General features: G+C 48.6%; 1 protein-coding gene across 1 annotated transcript in view; it reads right to left on the bottom strand.

Annotated features, from left to right (window-relative positions):
- The window catches only part of PKN1 (protein kinase N1), a 31,120-nt gene that overhangs the window by 9,675 nt on the left and 6,158 nt on the right, over positions 1 to 15,287 (bottom strand). The window contains exons 3-9 of the mRNA XM_008566029.1: positions 13,904 to 14,055; positions 9,810 to 9,945; positions 5,747 to 5,892; positions 5,133 to 5,346; positions 4,115 to 4,309; positions 1,212 to 1,321; positions 977 to 1,120 (exon numbers count right to left, since the gene is read on the bottom strand). Coding sequence (XP_008564251.1) covers positions 977 to 1,120; positions 1,212 to 1,321; positions 4,115 to 4,309; positions 5,133 to 5,346; positions 5,747 to 5,892; positions 9,810 to 9,945; positions 13,904 to 14,055 — 1,097 coding nt within the window. The remainder of the gene's footprint in view (positions 1 to 976; positions 1,121 to 1,211; positions 1,322 to 4,114; positions 4,310 to 5,132; positions 5,347 to 5,746; positions 5,893 to 9,809; positions 9,946 to 13,903; positions 14,056 to 15,287) is intronic.

The raw sequence follows: 15,287 nt of genomic DNA, 5'->3' as shown, positions 1-15,287 counted from the left end.
GACACTGAGGGTTGCAATCCGTTGCCGGACACGGAAAAAGACAAAAAAATAAATAAATAAAAATATCTTGCCTCGGGCCGGCCCGGTGGCACACTCGGTAGAGTGTGGTGCTTGGGAGTGCGGCGGCGCTCCCGCTGAGGGTTCGGATCCCATATAGAGACCGGTCCACTCACTGGTTGAGCGTGGTGTGGGCATGACACCAAGGGTTGCGATCCCATTGCCGGTCGCGGTGCAGGCATGACACTGAGGGTTGCGATCCCGTTACCGGTCACGAAAAAAGACAAAAAGGAAAAAAAAAAAATATCTTGCCTCAGAACAAAACCAATCCCAGCTAAAGTCGTTGTGTCATTGTTTTGTGTGTGTGTGTCTGGCGGCTGGTAGCGGCTGGCTGGTACAGGGATCGAAACCTGGACCTTGGTGTTATTAGTATCACGATTCAGAGACCAATCTAAAAATGTATCTTCCCTGCTGTGGACTGAATGTCCCCCCCAAACTCATTGAAGCTTGAATTGTATCCCCCAAGTTTTATGTATTAGTAGCTTGATCCACGCTGTGACAGTGGTAAGAGGGTGGGAAACCCTATTATGGTCATTGAAAGGTGGGGCCTTGAAGAGGTGATTGGACTGTAGGACCGTGCCATAGTGAACGGATTAATAATGCTGGTCAGGGGCGTGGTTCTGACGGCTTTAAAAGGAGAGCACGTGAGCTCTCTCTCTCTCTCTCTCTCTGTGTTCCACCACTTTCTGTCATGTGAGACCCTTGTATTGCTGTAGAGTCACCTCACCAGATGTGTTCCCTGGACTGTGGACTTCCCAACCTTCAAAACTGTAAGCAATAAATTTTTTTTTCTTTACAAATTATCCTGTTCCAGGTATTTGGTTATAAGCAACAGAAATAAACTAATACATTCCCCTTCCAGAAAACTGGAGCAGGAGAGACAGGAGGCATTTTCTCAGGGGCAGGGGGCAGGCTGTACCTCGGCCACCAGGCAGCCCTGGGGTTCCATGTCCAGCTGCACTTCATGTCTCTCGTTGTCCAAGAAATCTTCCAACTTCAGGAATTTCAGGGCGCACAGGCCCCGCTGGTCCCGCCACAACACAGCCAACTCCAGTTCCCGTGCCTTGAGGGAAAGGAAGAGGGCCATCGCTTGGGGTACCCAACACCCAGGACACCTTCTCCTCTAAGCCCTGTTGTGCCCCAACTCCACTTACCCTCTCCAGCTCCAGGGTAAAGCTCTGGTCCCATGCACTGGGGCCGCACGGTTTCCAAGACGTCTGTCCCACCACTGTGTTATCCAGCTTGAGCACAGTGCTGACCTCACCTAAAACAAGGTGGGAAAGGGCACCGCCAGGAAATACTGGGGGAGGAGGGTCTCTAGTATCTTCTTAAAGAAACCTCCCCTCCCCCCAATAACATTCTGCTATGCTATCTTGGCAAAGCTTTATAGTTTTGCCTTTGATAAGAAAACTTTATTTATTTATTTATTATATAATTTATTAGTATTATTATTTATTTATTTATTTTTTTTAAAAGATGACCAGTAAGGGGATCTCAACCCTCGGCCTGGTGTTGTCAGCACCACGCTCAGCCAGTGAGCGAACCGGCCATCCCTATATAGGATCCGAACCCGCGGCCTTGGTGTTATCAGCACCGCACTCTACCGAGTGAGCCACGGGCCGGCCCTATTTATTATTTTTTTTTAAAAGATGACCAGTAAGGGGATCTCAACCCTTGGCTTGGTGTTGTGAGCACCACTCTCAACCAGTGAGCCAACCAGCCATGCCTATATAGGATCCGAACCCGGGGCCTTAGTGTTCTCAGCAGCACACTCTCCCAAGTGAGCCACGGGCCAGCCTGATAAGAAAGCTTTAATCCAGCTGATTTTTTTAGTATGGTGTGAGGTAGGGATCCAAATTCACTTTTATTCTACATGGAAGTCCCAGCAATATACTCCATTTTTCTTTTTTCTTTTGGCAGGTGGCCTGTATGGGGATCAGCACCCACGACCTTGGTATCATAATGCTGTGCTCTAAACAAGTTGCTAACTGGCCAGCCACACTCTTAAGTATCTATCTGGGAAAATGCATGCAGGTGTACATCAGGAGATGAATACATACTGTGCTTATATAATGGCCCAAACTAGAAACATCCCATTGTGAGTTAAGACGAGAATTAATATATAAACTGTGATACAGTCTTAGTAGCTGAACTATGAAATTGTTGATATTCAATGATTTTTTTACCTAAAATAAAAGGCAATTTGATATGACTCAGTCTAACACAATGGACTATTCAACAGGGATAAGTATGAATGAGCGACGGTTTCCACAACCATGTGCATGAATCTCCCAAACATGTTGAATGAAGTAAGCCAGTGCCACAGAATACAACCCATATGATTCCATCTACATAAAGTTCAAATACCAGGCAAAATTAAACCACATTGTTTGGACATGTGTACATGGGTGCTAAAACTACAAGGAAAAGCAAGGAAACGAAAACTATAAAACTCCAAAGAGCAACTACCCCTAGGACACAGGCAACGGCTGGAATTGGGGAGGGGGCCTGAGAGGTCTTCTAGAGAGCTGGCAATGTTTTATTTCTTGAACTGGGTGGTGGTAACATGAGTGTTTGGTCTACTGTTATTCTTTTTTTATGCACTTTTTTTTGTACGTATTAGTGTTTTTAAAAAGTTATGGTAAAATATACATAAAATTTACCATTGCAACCATTTTTAAGTGTACACTTCAGTGGCATTAAGAACATTTCACACTCTTGTGCAACCATCACCACATCTCCAGAACTCTTTTTAACCTTCCCAAACTGAAAGTTTGTCCCCATTAAATAATGACTCTCCATTCCCCCTTCCCCCCAGCCCCTGGTACCCACCATTCTACTTTCTGTCTCTACAGATCTGACGACTCTAGGGACCTCACGTAAGTGCAATCATATAATATTTGTCCTGTGACTGGCTTCTTTCACTGAGCATAATGTCTTCATAATTTCCTCTTCTCTTTATCATTTCTTAATATGGAAACTGAGCTCATTGACTTAAGACCTTTCTTCTTTTTGAATATAGCCATGTAGCGCTATATGTTTCCTCATAAGTATTTCTTTAGTGGTAAGCAATAAATTTTGATATGTTGTTTCTTCACATTTATTCAATTCAAAATACTTTCTAATTTCCTTTTTTTTTTTTTTTTTTTTGAGACCGGCCGCACCGTGCTCAGCTAGTGAGCGCTGTGAGCGCACCGGCCGGCCATCCCTATATAGGATCCGAACCCGCGGCGGGAGCGCTGCAGCACTCCCAGCGCTGCACTCTCCCGAGTGCGCCACGGGCTCGGCCCAGGATTTCCTTCCTTTTTAAACCTGAATAATATTCCGTTGTAAGGATCTACCACATTTTGTTTATCCATTCATTTGTCCATGGACACTTAGGTTGCTGCCACCTTTGGATATTGTGAATAGTGCTGCTATAATTACAGGTGTATGAATATCTCGAGATCCTGCTTTCATTATTTTTAAAATTCCTTGTATCACTATTTTTTTTACTGAAAAATAAAAATCATATATATTTATTATATGACATGTTGTTTTGAAATATGTTTACATAGTGGAATGGTATGAATATCTCGAGATCCTGCTTTCATTATTTTTAAAATTCCTTGTATCACTATTTTTTTTAATGAAAAATAAAAATCATATATATTTATTATATGACATGTTGTTTTGAAATATGTTTACATAGTGGAATGGTCAAGACCCTGCTTTTAATTCTTTTGGGTATCCAGAAGTGGACTTGCTGAATCATACTGTAATTCGATATAAATAATAATTAAATTTAAATTTAATTTAGTAATTTAATTTTTGAGGAATCTCCATACTGTTTTTCACAACTGAACCATTTTTACATTCCCACCCACAGTGCACAAAGGTTCCAATTTCTCCACATCCTCACTAACACTTGTTATTTTCTGTTTTGTTTTGCTGCAGTTGTTTTTATAGTCGTCTTCCTAATGGGTGTGATGCATTCATTTTTTAAAGGGTTAGAAATATGGGGCATCTCAGGACCCCCTCCCCTCCTCATCTCTCAGTGCCCATGATGCCCACTTACTGGTGTTCTCGGCTTCTGCTTTCAGGATGCTCCGGCCACTGAGGCTCCCACTTCGGCTGTAAAGGCCCCGGGATGGGCGGCTCAGGAAGGGGGTGCGGTTGTCTGAGGTCCCAGGAGCCCCCACCGAGGGTGAAGGGTTCCAGGGGATGGTTTCTGGGAGGTCCCTGCAGCCCACCACGCGTACCTCCAAGGTCCCTGTAGGAAAGGCAGTTAGGCTCAGGGGCAGCCACATCTGGGGCAGGCTGAGGGGAGGGGGTCGTAGGTGAAGGGGACACATCCAAAAGCTGCCATCATAGAAGTGGGTGCTGATGAGGGACAACCAGGGTGGGGCAGGGGGTTTGAAGCAGGGATGCCTTTGCCTGGATGTAAGAATATGAGACAAGTGGTTTGGGGGGTGGGAAGTGAGCTGGGGTGGGCTGTGAGCAGGGCTGGGGTGGACCAAAGTGTGGAGGGGCTCTGCGTGCTGAGGTTTAGGGACAGAAGATAGGTTCGGGGCAGAGGTCAGGGCTCAAGGCAAGGAAGAACAGGTTATAACTAGGGGGTCCAGTGGGCTGATTCAGTGGGCTGATGTGATGTATAAGATAGGCTGGGGGTCTAGGGTAGGGCTGGTCTGGAGGTTCAGAGGCTGAGGGGTCCAGGGAAAGTAGGGCTGATTGGCCTGGCAGGGTCAGAGGTGCAGGGCTGAGGGTTCTGAAAATGCAGGTGGGCTGGGGGACCAGGGCTAGTGCAAAAAGACCAGGCCTGGTAGGGAGGGGTGGAGAAGGTGGGGAGAAGTGGGGATTGGGCAGAAGCCTAGAATCACAGGACAAAGCAGGGCGGCCAGTCCAGGGTGCATGGGGCTAGTCTGGCCAGAGAAACAGAGTCCAGAACAAGAGGACTGGGGGACTGGAGAGAGGAGGGGACAGTGGGATAGGAGAAAGCCCAGGGTTGGGGAGAGTGGAGATTTGGGTTGGGGGTCTCAGGGCAAGGGAAATCAGACCCAAGAGCTGCAGGAAATGGGGCCAGGTCTGAGGCCCACCTGTGAGAGGCGCAGGTTTGCACAAGGTGCTGTAGTGCGTGGCGGGGAAGGGCCCGGCGAGGCGGGCGCTGAAGGCAGCAGAGCAGGCCGCAGCGAGCTCTTCTCGCAGCAGCCGTCCCTTGGGGTGGTCGGCGGGCAGCTCCCCAAGCCTCCGCTCCAGTGCTTCTCGCAGCAACCCCAGCTTCTGGTTAGACTCCGTCAATTTCTCCTGGGCCTGCAGAGGGAAGGGTGGGGTTGCAGACTCTGGTCCCGCCCCTACCTTGGGCTCCTCTCTAGAAGACTAAATCTCGAACCAACTTGGTCCCAACCCTGCTGATTCCCCAACCCTCACCAAGGTCCATCCCTGCCTGAGACCCTGACCCCTCATCAAGGCCCCACCCCTCAAGGTGGCCCTTATCCTTCTAAGGCCCCGCCCCTCGCCGAGGTCCCGCCCCCTACCGTGGCCCATCACAGGCTGAGACCCCGCCTTCTCATTAAGGCTCCACGCCTTACAGTGATCCATGCAGGCTAATGCCCCACCCCTAGTTGAGGCCCCGCCCCTCACCATGGCCCGTTTCTAGAGAAGTCCCGCCCATCCATGAAGCTCCGCTCCTCTCTGAGGCCCCTCCCCTCACCTCGCTGAGCGCCTTGCGGTCTGGGGCCTTGGCTGCACTGAGCAGGCGCAGAACGTTCTTGGCGCCTTCCGCCACCGCGTGCTCGACTCGGAAGTGGTGCCGCAGCTCCTCGATGCGCAGCTCTACAGCTCCCAGGTCTGGACCCCCTGCGGGCGTGGAACACGGGGCAGTGAGAGCAGCCCTGGGCCCAGGTTCAACCAACCTGGTCTCGGACACATTGCCAGCCGCAGGAACATGCATTGGCCACAGGCATACCGCCACCAAGATGCCTCATGTTTCTCCCAGAACGCGGTAGGCAGTCAGCCACACTTGCATTCAGAGGTATTTTTTTTGGCAGCTGGCTGGTAAGGGGAACTGAACCCTTGACCTTCGCTTTACAAGGCAGTGCTCTAACCAACTGAGCTAACCGGCCTGCTCCCCAGTCACTCTTTTATCCAAACACCATTACCCACAGGGACAGTCCCAGGGACAAAGTTCCACTTATGCAGGGAGAGTCTGAGCGATATTTTGGAGAAAAATATCTCCAAATATGTTGAGTATATTCGGGAACAAGAATAGGATTATAATCTGGAATTCATACCATGACAAACCACGAGCACATTGGGTGAGGGAAGGGTAAGAGCTTTTACTGGAAAAGAGGGAGAGGCATGCTGTCAACCTAGTCTTTGGGACAAACACATTGTCATGGTCCCTCTTCATTCCCAGAGGTTAGCCAAGGGACAGACTCAGGCATGCTGTGGCCCACAAGGACAGTCACATTATCACCTGGATTCAGTCACTGTCACCTAGACACCATCACATTTTTCACCTGGAGTCTGTCACCCACAGGGACAGGGTCACAAATCATACTGTCATATAGATGCTGACACATCTCCCCACTGAACAATCACCATCATGCAGTTACATTATCAACCAGGCTCAGCGACATCCATGGGCATTTGGATAACAACAGGGATACAATCACACTGCCACACAGACGGTGTCAGCCACAGGGTGTTAACCTAGAAGAAATACATTAGAGAAAAATATCTCCAAGTATGTTGAGTTTATCTGGGAATAGAAGTAGGACTATAGGGGCTGGCCAGTTAGCTCGCTTGGTTAGAGCATGGTGTTATAACACCAAGGTCAAAGGTTCAGATCCCTGTACTGGCCAGCTGACCCCTCCCCCTAAAAAAAGAAAAGAAAAGAAATAGGACCGTAATCTGAATGCATACCATGGCAAGCTACAAATGCATTCAGCAAGGGAAGGGTAAGAGAAAGCTTTTATGGATGAAAAGGGAGAGGTTCGTGTAAGCTGCTTGGAAACAGAGTTCATTGGTTTCAGGAGCTCAAAGTCTGATTTGTTGTCAGTTCACTGGTTAAGATGCCATTACTGGGCAGTTTCTTCTAGGAGCATCTTATCTGGTTACTGCAATTCTAAAGAATGTCTACTGATGAACTTTGTTACAGAAACATGTGCATACATGCAAACAGGAGATGCCTGACAGATGTGAAAGACATGAAGGGATTTCTGAGGGATTTTAGAAAAGTCCATGGAAACAGTTCTTATCTCAGACAAGCAAGCAGGAGCCTCCTCCTTCATGCTTTTCCCGGCTCTATTTTGTCCTGATGGAAAGTGATTTCATCAATATTCACAGGGACACTGAATATTTGTGTCCCCCTCCCAAATTCATATGTAGAAAACCTAACCCTGAATGTAATGGTATTAGGAGGTGGGGCCTTCAGAAGGTAATTAAGGTTTGATGAGGTCCTAAGGGTGGACCCTGTGATGGAATCAGTACCCTTATAAAAAGAAACACCAGAGACCTTGGTCTCTCCCTCTCTCTTTCACTCCACCATGTAAGGACGCAGCAAGAAGGCTGCTGTCTACAAGCCAGAAAGAGAGCCCTCACCAGAACCCGATCGTGCTGGCACACTGATCTCAGACTTCCAGCCCCCAGAACTGTGAGAAAATAAATTCCTGGTGTTTAAGCCACTTAGACTTTGTTATGGCAACCTGAGATGACTCAGACACTGTTACACAGTCATTGTCACCCTGTTGCCCACAGGGACACAATGGCATTATCACTTTGTTACCAGTGTCACCCTCAGTGGAACACACACTCTGTCACAAAGATGCAGTCACACTGCCACACAGGGTCACTGTCCATGGGTCAGGCTCTGTCATTATGCAGACATAGGCCTGTCATCTCAGACATAGGAACACTGTTCTAGGGGTAGAGAGACACAGTTACAAGACACAAACACCCTTATACCCAAACACAGGGTCAAAAAAAGGGACAGAGTCACACTGTGGCAAAAGTCCCAGGGCTCTAACTCTGGCCCAGGGAGAATCAGAGGAACAAAATCATACTGCCACAGGGATAAAGCATAGGGACAGGCACAGTAATGCCATCACACTGTCATACGAAGGGGCAGTATCAACGACACCCACAAACACAGAGACTCAATGTCACAGGGCAACAGACCGGCTGGCACACCCATTGTGAAGTCTCAGGGACACAATCACAGCCCATCACAGCACACAGCTGCCCAGTGGCACAGGGAGAGGCCTAAGGACATACTGTCACACAGGTCTAGGAAATCTGTCAGCTGTAGGCACTAGGTCATGATCACATTTACCCATGACTGTAGGTTCCTAGGACAGTCTCAGACCTAATGACCCCCAACTCAAACCCTGGCACTTCCTCACAGAGGGTCACACTCACAGTCACATTGTACCCACAGGTGTGTGGCACTCATCTAGACACCAACAATGCAGACACAATGTCACTGGGACCCTAGTATTCACAGATACATTGTCTAGAAACACGTCACACTCCAGGATGTAGGCCTACTGTCACGCAATGCTCAATCAGTCACCGAGACTTTCAGGGACAAAGTCACACAGTCCTCCATGGTTACACCACCACCAGAGGCAGAGGGATGTGACTGTACCATCACAAAGTTACTGCAAAGACCACGTGTGTCCACAGTACAGACACACAATCACCCAGAGTTACACTGACACACACACACATTGCAAAACATACATGTTGTCATCAGAGTTACAAACTCCACCAACAGCTGACACTCCTCTACCTCATATGGTGACAAACAAACTGTCATAGTTACTAGGGCATACATACAACCTGAGGTCCCTATAGTCAAAGTCACATTAACACTGCCACACACCATTAGTACAAATACTGCCAACCCCTCACACAATACACCAAGACCCTGTCACAAATTCAGGTTGACAGTGCCAACACGTTCAGTTTGTAAGACACTCCCAGGCATTCATACACACAGATGCACACACAGAAACACACATACACACATGCTGGGGACACCCATGGTTCTACACACACAGGGGCCAATGTGTCAAGGCAACCATCCAGTCCAGGAGTCTGCAGATTTCTTACGTGAAGAATCAGACAGGAAATATTATCAGTGTTACGTCCCACAAAGTGTTTCCTTTATTCTGCTCTGCTGTTGGAACTCACAGGCAGCCTGGACCACAGTAAATGAATGCGTGTGGCTGTGTGCCAATAAAACTTTATTAACAAAAGAAGGACAGCATGTCGATTTTGGCTTGAGGTCTGTAGTTTGTTGATACCTGATCTTGTCAAAACCTGGCATGGGACAAAATGGGAGACTGAGGCCCAGAGAGGATCAGGAATAGGTTTCAGTCACATAGTGTGTCACAGCACCCACCTCCCTGCCCCAGAAAGGGATCCTTTTTGAGGCCAAAGGCTGAGCCCTGCAAAGTGGGATGCAGGCTAGGCTATCTCAGGGCGAGGACTCACCTTGGAACTCCTCCGGGGCTGCCTGGCTCTCCAGCTGGCCAGACAGCATGTCGATTTTGGCTTGAGGTCTGTAGTTTGTTGATACCTGATCTTGTCAAAACCTTGCATGGGACAAAATGGGAGACTGAGGCCCAGAGAGGATCAGGAATAGGTTCCAGTCACATAGTGTGTCACAGCACCCACCTCCCTGCCCCAGAAAGGGATCCTTTTTGAGGCCAAAGGCTGAGCTCTGCAAAGTGGGATGCAGGCTAGGCTATCTCAGGGCGAGGACTCACCTTGGAACTCCTCCGGGGCTGCCTGGCTCTCCAGCTGGCCGGCCTGCAGTGCCCGGCGGAGCTGCATGCGGATGATGTCGATCTTGGTCTTACTGTCCTGCAGCATCTGCTGGGCTGTCAGTAGCAGCTTCCGATCCTGGACAGAGATGGGCCATGAGAGGAAGGCTGGGCAGCTGGGCTCTGGCTACCAGCCCTGCTGCCCGCACCACGACGGTCCTGGGTGACCGTGTGACAGAGTGCTTATGTGTGTGAGTGCACACAGCACACACTTCTATGCATTCCTGGGTGCAGTGGAGCGATGTAGTCCATGGGGTTTGTATCCTGACTCTGCCACTTAGCCGTGTGACCTCAGGTAAGCCCCTCAACCTCTCTGGACCTCAGTTTCCTCATCCCCAGAATGGGAGTACAATCATTCTTTGGTATCCATGGGGGACTGGATCTAGGACCAAGACCCTTGTATGAAATGGCATAGTGCCTGCATATAACCTACACAAATCCTCTCGTCTATTTTTTTTTTTTTGGCAGCTGGCCAGTACAGGGTTACTGGTATTATCAGCACATTGCTCTAACCTAGTGAGGTAAGTGGCTAGCCCCTCCTGTCTACTTTAAATCATCTCCAGATCACTTACAATATCTAATACAATATAAATGCTATGTAAATAGATGTTACACTGTATTGTCTAAGGAATAATGACAAGGAAGAAATATCTATACATGTTCAGTACAGACACAATTTTCTTTTTTTTTTTTTTCTTTTCTGAAAGATGACCGGTAAGGGGATCTTAACCCTTGACTTGGTGTTGTCAGCACCACGCTCAGCCAGTGAGCTAACCGGCCATCCCTATATAGGATCCGAACCCGGGACCTTGGTGTTATCAGCACCGCACTCTCCCGAGTGAGCCACGGGCCGGCCCAGACACAATTTTCTGAATATTTTCGATCCGTGGTTGGTTGAATTCACGGGTGTGGAACCCACAGATACAGAAAGCCGACTGTACTAAAAGTGCCAACCCCTCGCTGGACTAGGACTTTAGGAGCTAATCTGCGTGGAGGGCTCAGAGCTGTGCCTGGCACCAGCAGGTGCTATGTCTGCACTAGCTGTCAGAATGGCGTGCATGTGGTTGGATGGCCCCCATGGAGGATATAGCCCTGACTGTAGCTATATGGGTTAGCCAACGAGGGTGACTGGGTAGGTGTGTGACACAGTCTGCAGTAAGCAAGGGACCACGTGATTGAATGTGGGATTCAAGTTATGACCACATCTGGGTACAGCCCGTGACCTCTGTGTGTACCAGTGTCGGAAACTGGTTGTGGATTTTTCCATCCTCTTTGTGCTGTGTTAACATTCGGATAAGACACTGCAAGAGATTTATGTCTACTCTATTCATGTTCAGTGGGGGCAATGTCACCCCAAGGGGACAGAAATTCGTTCTTGGGAGGTGCAAAACTTTTACTCTTTCGGTGTATACAGCATAGATATACATAAAGAGATGGACAGTGGATCTGTGTTTTAAAATTTGATAGGATGGTGTTCAAATACTTGTACACAGATGTTCATAGCTGCATTATTCAAAATCACCAAAAGGTGGAAACAACCCAAATGTCCATCAGCTGATAATGGATAAACAAAATGTGGCCCAACTATACAACGGAATATGACTCAGCCATAATAAGGAATGAAGCATTGACACGTGCTACAAAGTGAATGAGCTTCAAAAAAAGTACGCCGAGTGAAAGAAGCCAGACACAAAAGACCACATATATTTACATGAAAGGTGCAGAGTAGGGAAATCTATAGAAACATAAAGCAGATTAGTAGTTGCCAGCAGAGAGGTAAGGAGAAGAGATTGCTAATGGGTATGGGATATCCTTTCAGGGTTGTAAGAATGTTCTGGAACTAGACAAAAGTAGTGGTTGCACAACATTGTGAATGTACCTAATGCCACTGAATTGTACAGTTTAAAATGATTAAGGCTGGCTGGTTAGCTCAGTTGGTTACAGCATGGTTTTGTAACAACAAGGTCAAGGGTTCAGCTTCCTGTACTGGCCAGCCAACCAAAAAAAAAAAAAGATTAAAATGATAAAATTTTCGGGCCTGCCCGGTGGCGCACTGCTACAGTGCGCCACTTGGGAGCGTGGCGGTGCTCCCGCCGAGGGTTCGGATCCCACATACAGACCAGTTCCCGCTCACTGGCTGAGCAAGGTGCGGGTGCAACACTGAGGGTTGCGATCCCGTTGCCGGTCCCGGTCCGGTATGCGCGCGACACTGAGGGTTGCGATCCGTTGCCGGACACAAAAAAAGACAAAAAGGAAAAAAAAAAATGATAAAATTTTTGTTACGGGTATTTTACCACAGTAAGAAAATAATTTATAGGGCGGTAAGATTAGGAAAAAGTGTCAGAAGAGTCTCCTTAGGGGAATGATAATGAATAAAAAGTTGAGAAACATCTCACCAGATTTAAGGGTATATTTTTATTTTTTCAGCAAGCATATTTATTAGCGCCTGTTATATGCTGGGCACACACGTGCTGCATCTGAGTTGGCGTGATCTAAGATGCAGTGTTCTCTGGGCCAAAGTCTGCACTTTGTCATGCAGCTGAACTATCTGACCCTCAAGGAATCTCAGCAGTGACACAGAAGCTGAGACATTCGGGGGAATCCTCAGCCCAAGGTGGGTGCTTACACCGCCACAAATGTGCAAATCGGAGTAGGGAAAGAAGACATGGCCTGACTCCATATATGAAGTTCAAAACCAGGCAAAGCTAACCCGTGGTTCGCAATACCCATAAGTTTGGGTACTGACTGCAGGGGGCATAAAGGAACTTTTTGGGAGACTGGGAATGTTCTGTACTTTGATGTGGGTGGTGCAAAGACAGGTAAAAATTCATTGGGCTGTACACCTAAGCTTTCTGTACATTACATATGTATGTTACACCTCAACAGGTAAAAAGATAACCTGCATGGTCTGTCTTCCCCTGTGATACTTACATTTGTGTGCACACACACAAGCACATGGATTCTCTAGACACTGTGTCTCTAGCTGTAGGTGTGACTGTGCTTGTGGGTGTGAGAATCTCTTGGTCTTGGTGCAGAGTCGTGTGTGTTCCTCGGAGTGGCATGACTGGGGATGTTTGTGTGTCTGTGTGACACCACCAATCTCTGGGTATGTACGTAATGGTGTGTGCATCGAGGTGTCTGGCTGTGGCTGTGGTGGTGATCCTCTGCGTGTTGCTAAGATTTGTTCCTGCTGTGTGTCTCTAGATGTCATGATAGCATATGTGTGCCTAGGTGTTCACAGGACTCTGTGTTTCTGCGTGTCTGTGTGTGTCTCTAGATGTTATGATGATGGCATATGTATGTCAAGGTGTGGATATAACTGCGTATACCTGTGTCAGAACACACCATCAGTAGTGACAGGCTGCATGTTGCCCTGACCATGGATGCCCTCGAGTCTGGGGGAGACTGAGTGGGAAAGGGGATGATCTCTGCCATATCTGTCCGACAGCACCCACAGTCATTTTGTTTTCCATATGCTCCCATGAACTACCTGTACCCTAGTCCTATCACCAAGTCACCCATCAGCCATTCTGTCCCCAACCCAGAGGGTCCCAGCCTCCCATGGGGACAGCTGTAGATGGCACCCTGCCCCCCAAGCCTGTGATCTGCTCACAGGTGTGTGCATACATGTAATGTTGTGTGTGGGCACAAGGGTAGGTGTGCACATGTGGGTGTGTGCTTGTGTGGGTGGGTGCACATTTGCTGTTGGGGTGTGTGCACGTGCAGGGCTGTGTACATGTGCTGGTGGGTGTGTGCACATATGTGTTCAAGCACATGCTGGAGTATGCACAGGTGTGGGTGTGCACATGCTGGTGGGTATGTACATGTGCTGGTGGGTGGGTGCATGCACATGGGCATGTACATGTGCTGGTGGGTGCATGCATATGTGTGTGTGAGCACATGCTGGAGTGTGTGCGGGTATGGGTGTGTGCACATGTGTGTGCATGTGCTGGTGTGTGTGCACATGCTGGCAGGTATGTGACGTGCAGGTGCATGCACATGCTGGTGGCTGTGGGTGTGTGTGTACGCTGCCCCACCTTGGTGCTGCCATTGCTGTAGGTCTGGATCATGTTCTCTGCTCCCTGCTTCACCTTCAGCTCAATGGCCAACTGCTTCTCCAGGCCTGCCACGCGGCTCAGGTTGGTTGCTGAGCAGGCAGAGCCACCTGCCCCTGGGGATTGGGGGGCATCTAGAGGGGACAGGTGGGGGACAGAGTCAACACTTAGTCACCTCAGGAGGCTCTGCCCCAGCTGAGGGGATCTGTCCTGAGCCCAGCCTGGATATTGCCCTGGGGCCAGGGGAGGAGGAGCTAGGAGCCAGCAGACAGGCAGGTGGGAAGCCAGGCCTGAGGGTACACCGTCCCAGTGAAAGCCCTCAGGGCTGGGGCAGGACCCTGCCTAGATGAGCACTGGCAAGTGTCCAGGTGTGTGGGAGTCCTTGGTGTTGGCGTGAGTCTGTATGGGAGGCCTCAATGACTTACACAGCTCTGTGTGTGTCCAGAGGTGTGGGTGTAGTTACGTCTGTGAACCGCAGGGTGTTGCCAAGACTGAGCATGTGTCTCCCTAGGTGGTATTGTGACTCCACGAGATGCCAGATGTTAGAATGACTGTGTGATTCCGGGTGCTAGGGTGGGGGTACTCTATGGATATGTTTCTGTCTGTTGGCACAACTGTGAGTTCAGATCTCCAGGTGCTGGTGTGACTGTGTTTGAGTCTCTGGGTGTTGGTACAGACAGACGCACATCTATGTGCATCTCTGAAGAGTGGTGTGACCATGGGGGGGAATCCAGGTGCAGAACTGACTGTATGAGATTGTGGGTGTTGGTTTCACTCTGTCCCTGAGTGTTGAGGTGACAGGGTCAGTCTCCAGTTGTTGACATGCTTATGCATATGGAAGGGCTGGGTATTGGTATAAGCAATGTTGATAGAGCCTTCAGGCCTAATAAGACTGTGCATACAGGTCTCTGGCCGTTGATGGGACTGTATAAGTCTATAAGGGTTGGGGGACTATGTGTGTGCATCTCTGGTGCTTGGTGTGACTCTGTGTGAGAGTCTATGGGTGGTGTCTGTGTGTTGGTGTGATAATGTGTATGTTTCTTTGGGTGCTGCGTGGCAGTACGTAAGTCTTTGGGTGTTGTGGCACTGTGTGAAAGTCTCTGGGATTCACACCCTCGTGTCTAAGTCCTTGGGTGTCGTCTGAGTGTTGGTGTGACTATATGTTTCTCTGGGTATTCGTGACTGTGTAAGTCTTTGGGTGCTGTCCAGATGTTGGTATGACTGTAAGAGTCTTTGGCAGCAAGATGAAAAAGTTGTAGAGATCTGTTGCACTACTATGTGCATATACTTAATTCTACTGAATTGTACACTTACAAATGGTAAATTTTATGTTATGTGTTTTTTGAACCATTAACCATAATTAAAA

Source organism: Galeopterus variegatus, unplaced genomic scaffold, assembly GCF_000696425.1.
Source record: "Galeopterus variegatus unplaced genomic scaffold, G_variegatus-3.0.2 Scaffold218, whole genome shotgun sequence".
Taxonomy (NCBI): domain Eukaryota; kingdom Metazoa; phylum Chordata; class Mammalia; order Dermoptera; family Cynocephalidae; genus Galeopterus; species Galeopterus variegatus.
The sequence above is the reverse complement of the archived record's forward strand: the minus strand, read 5'-3'. Positions and strand labels throughout refer to the sequence as shown.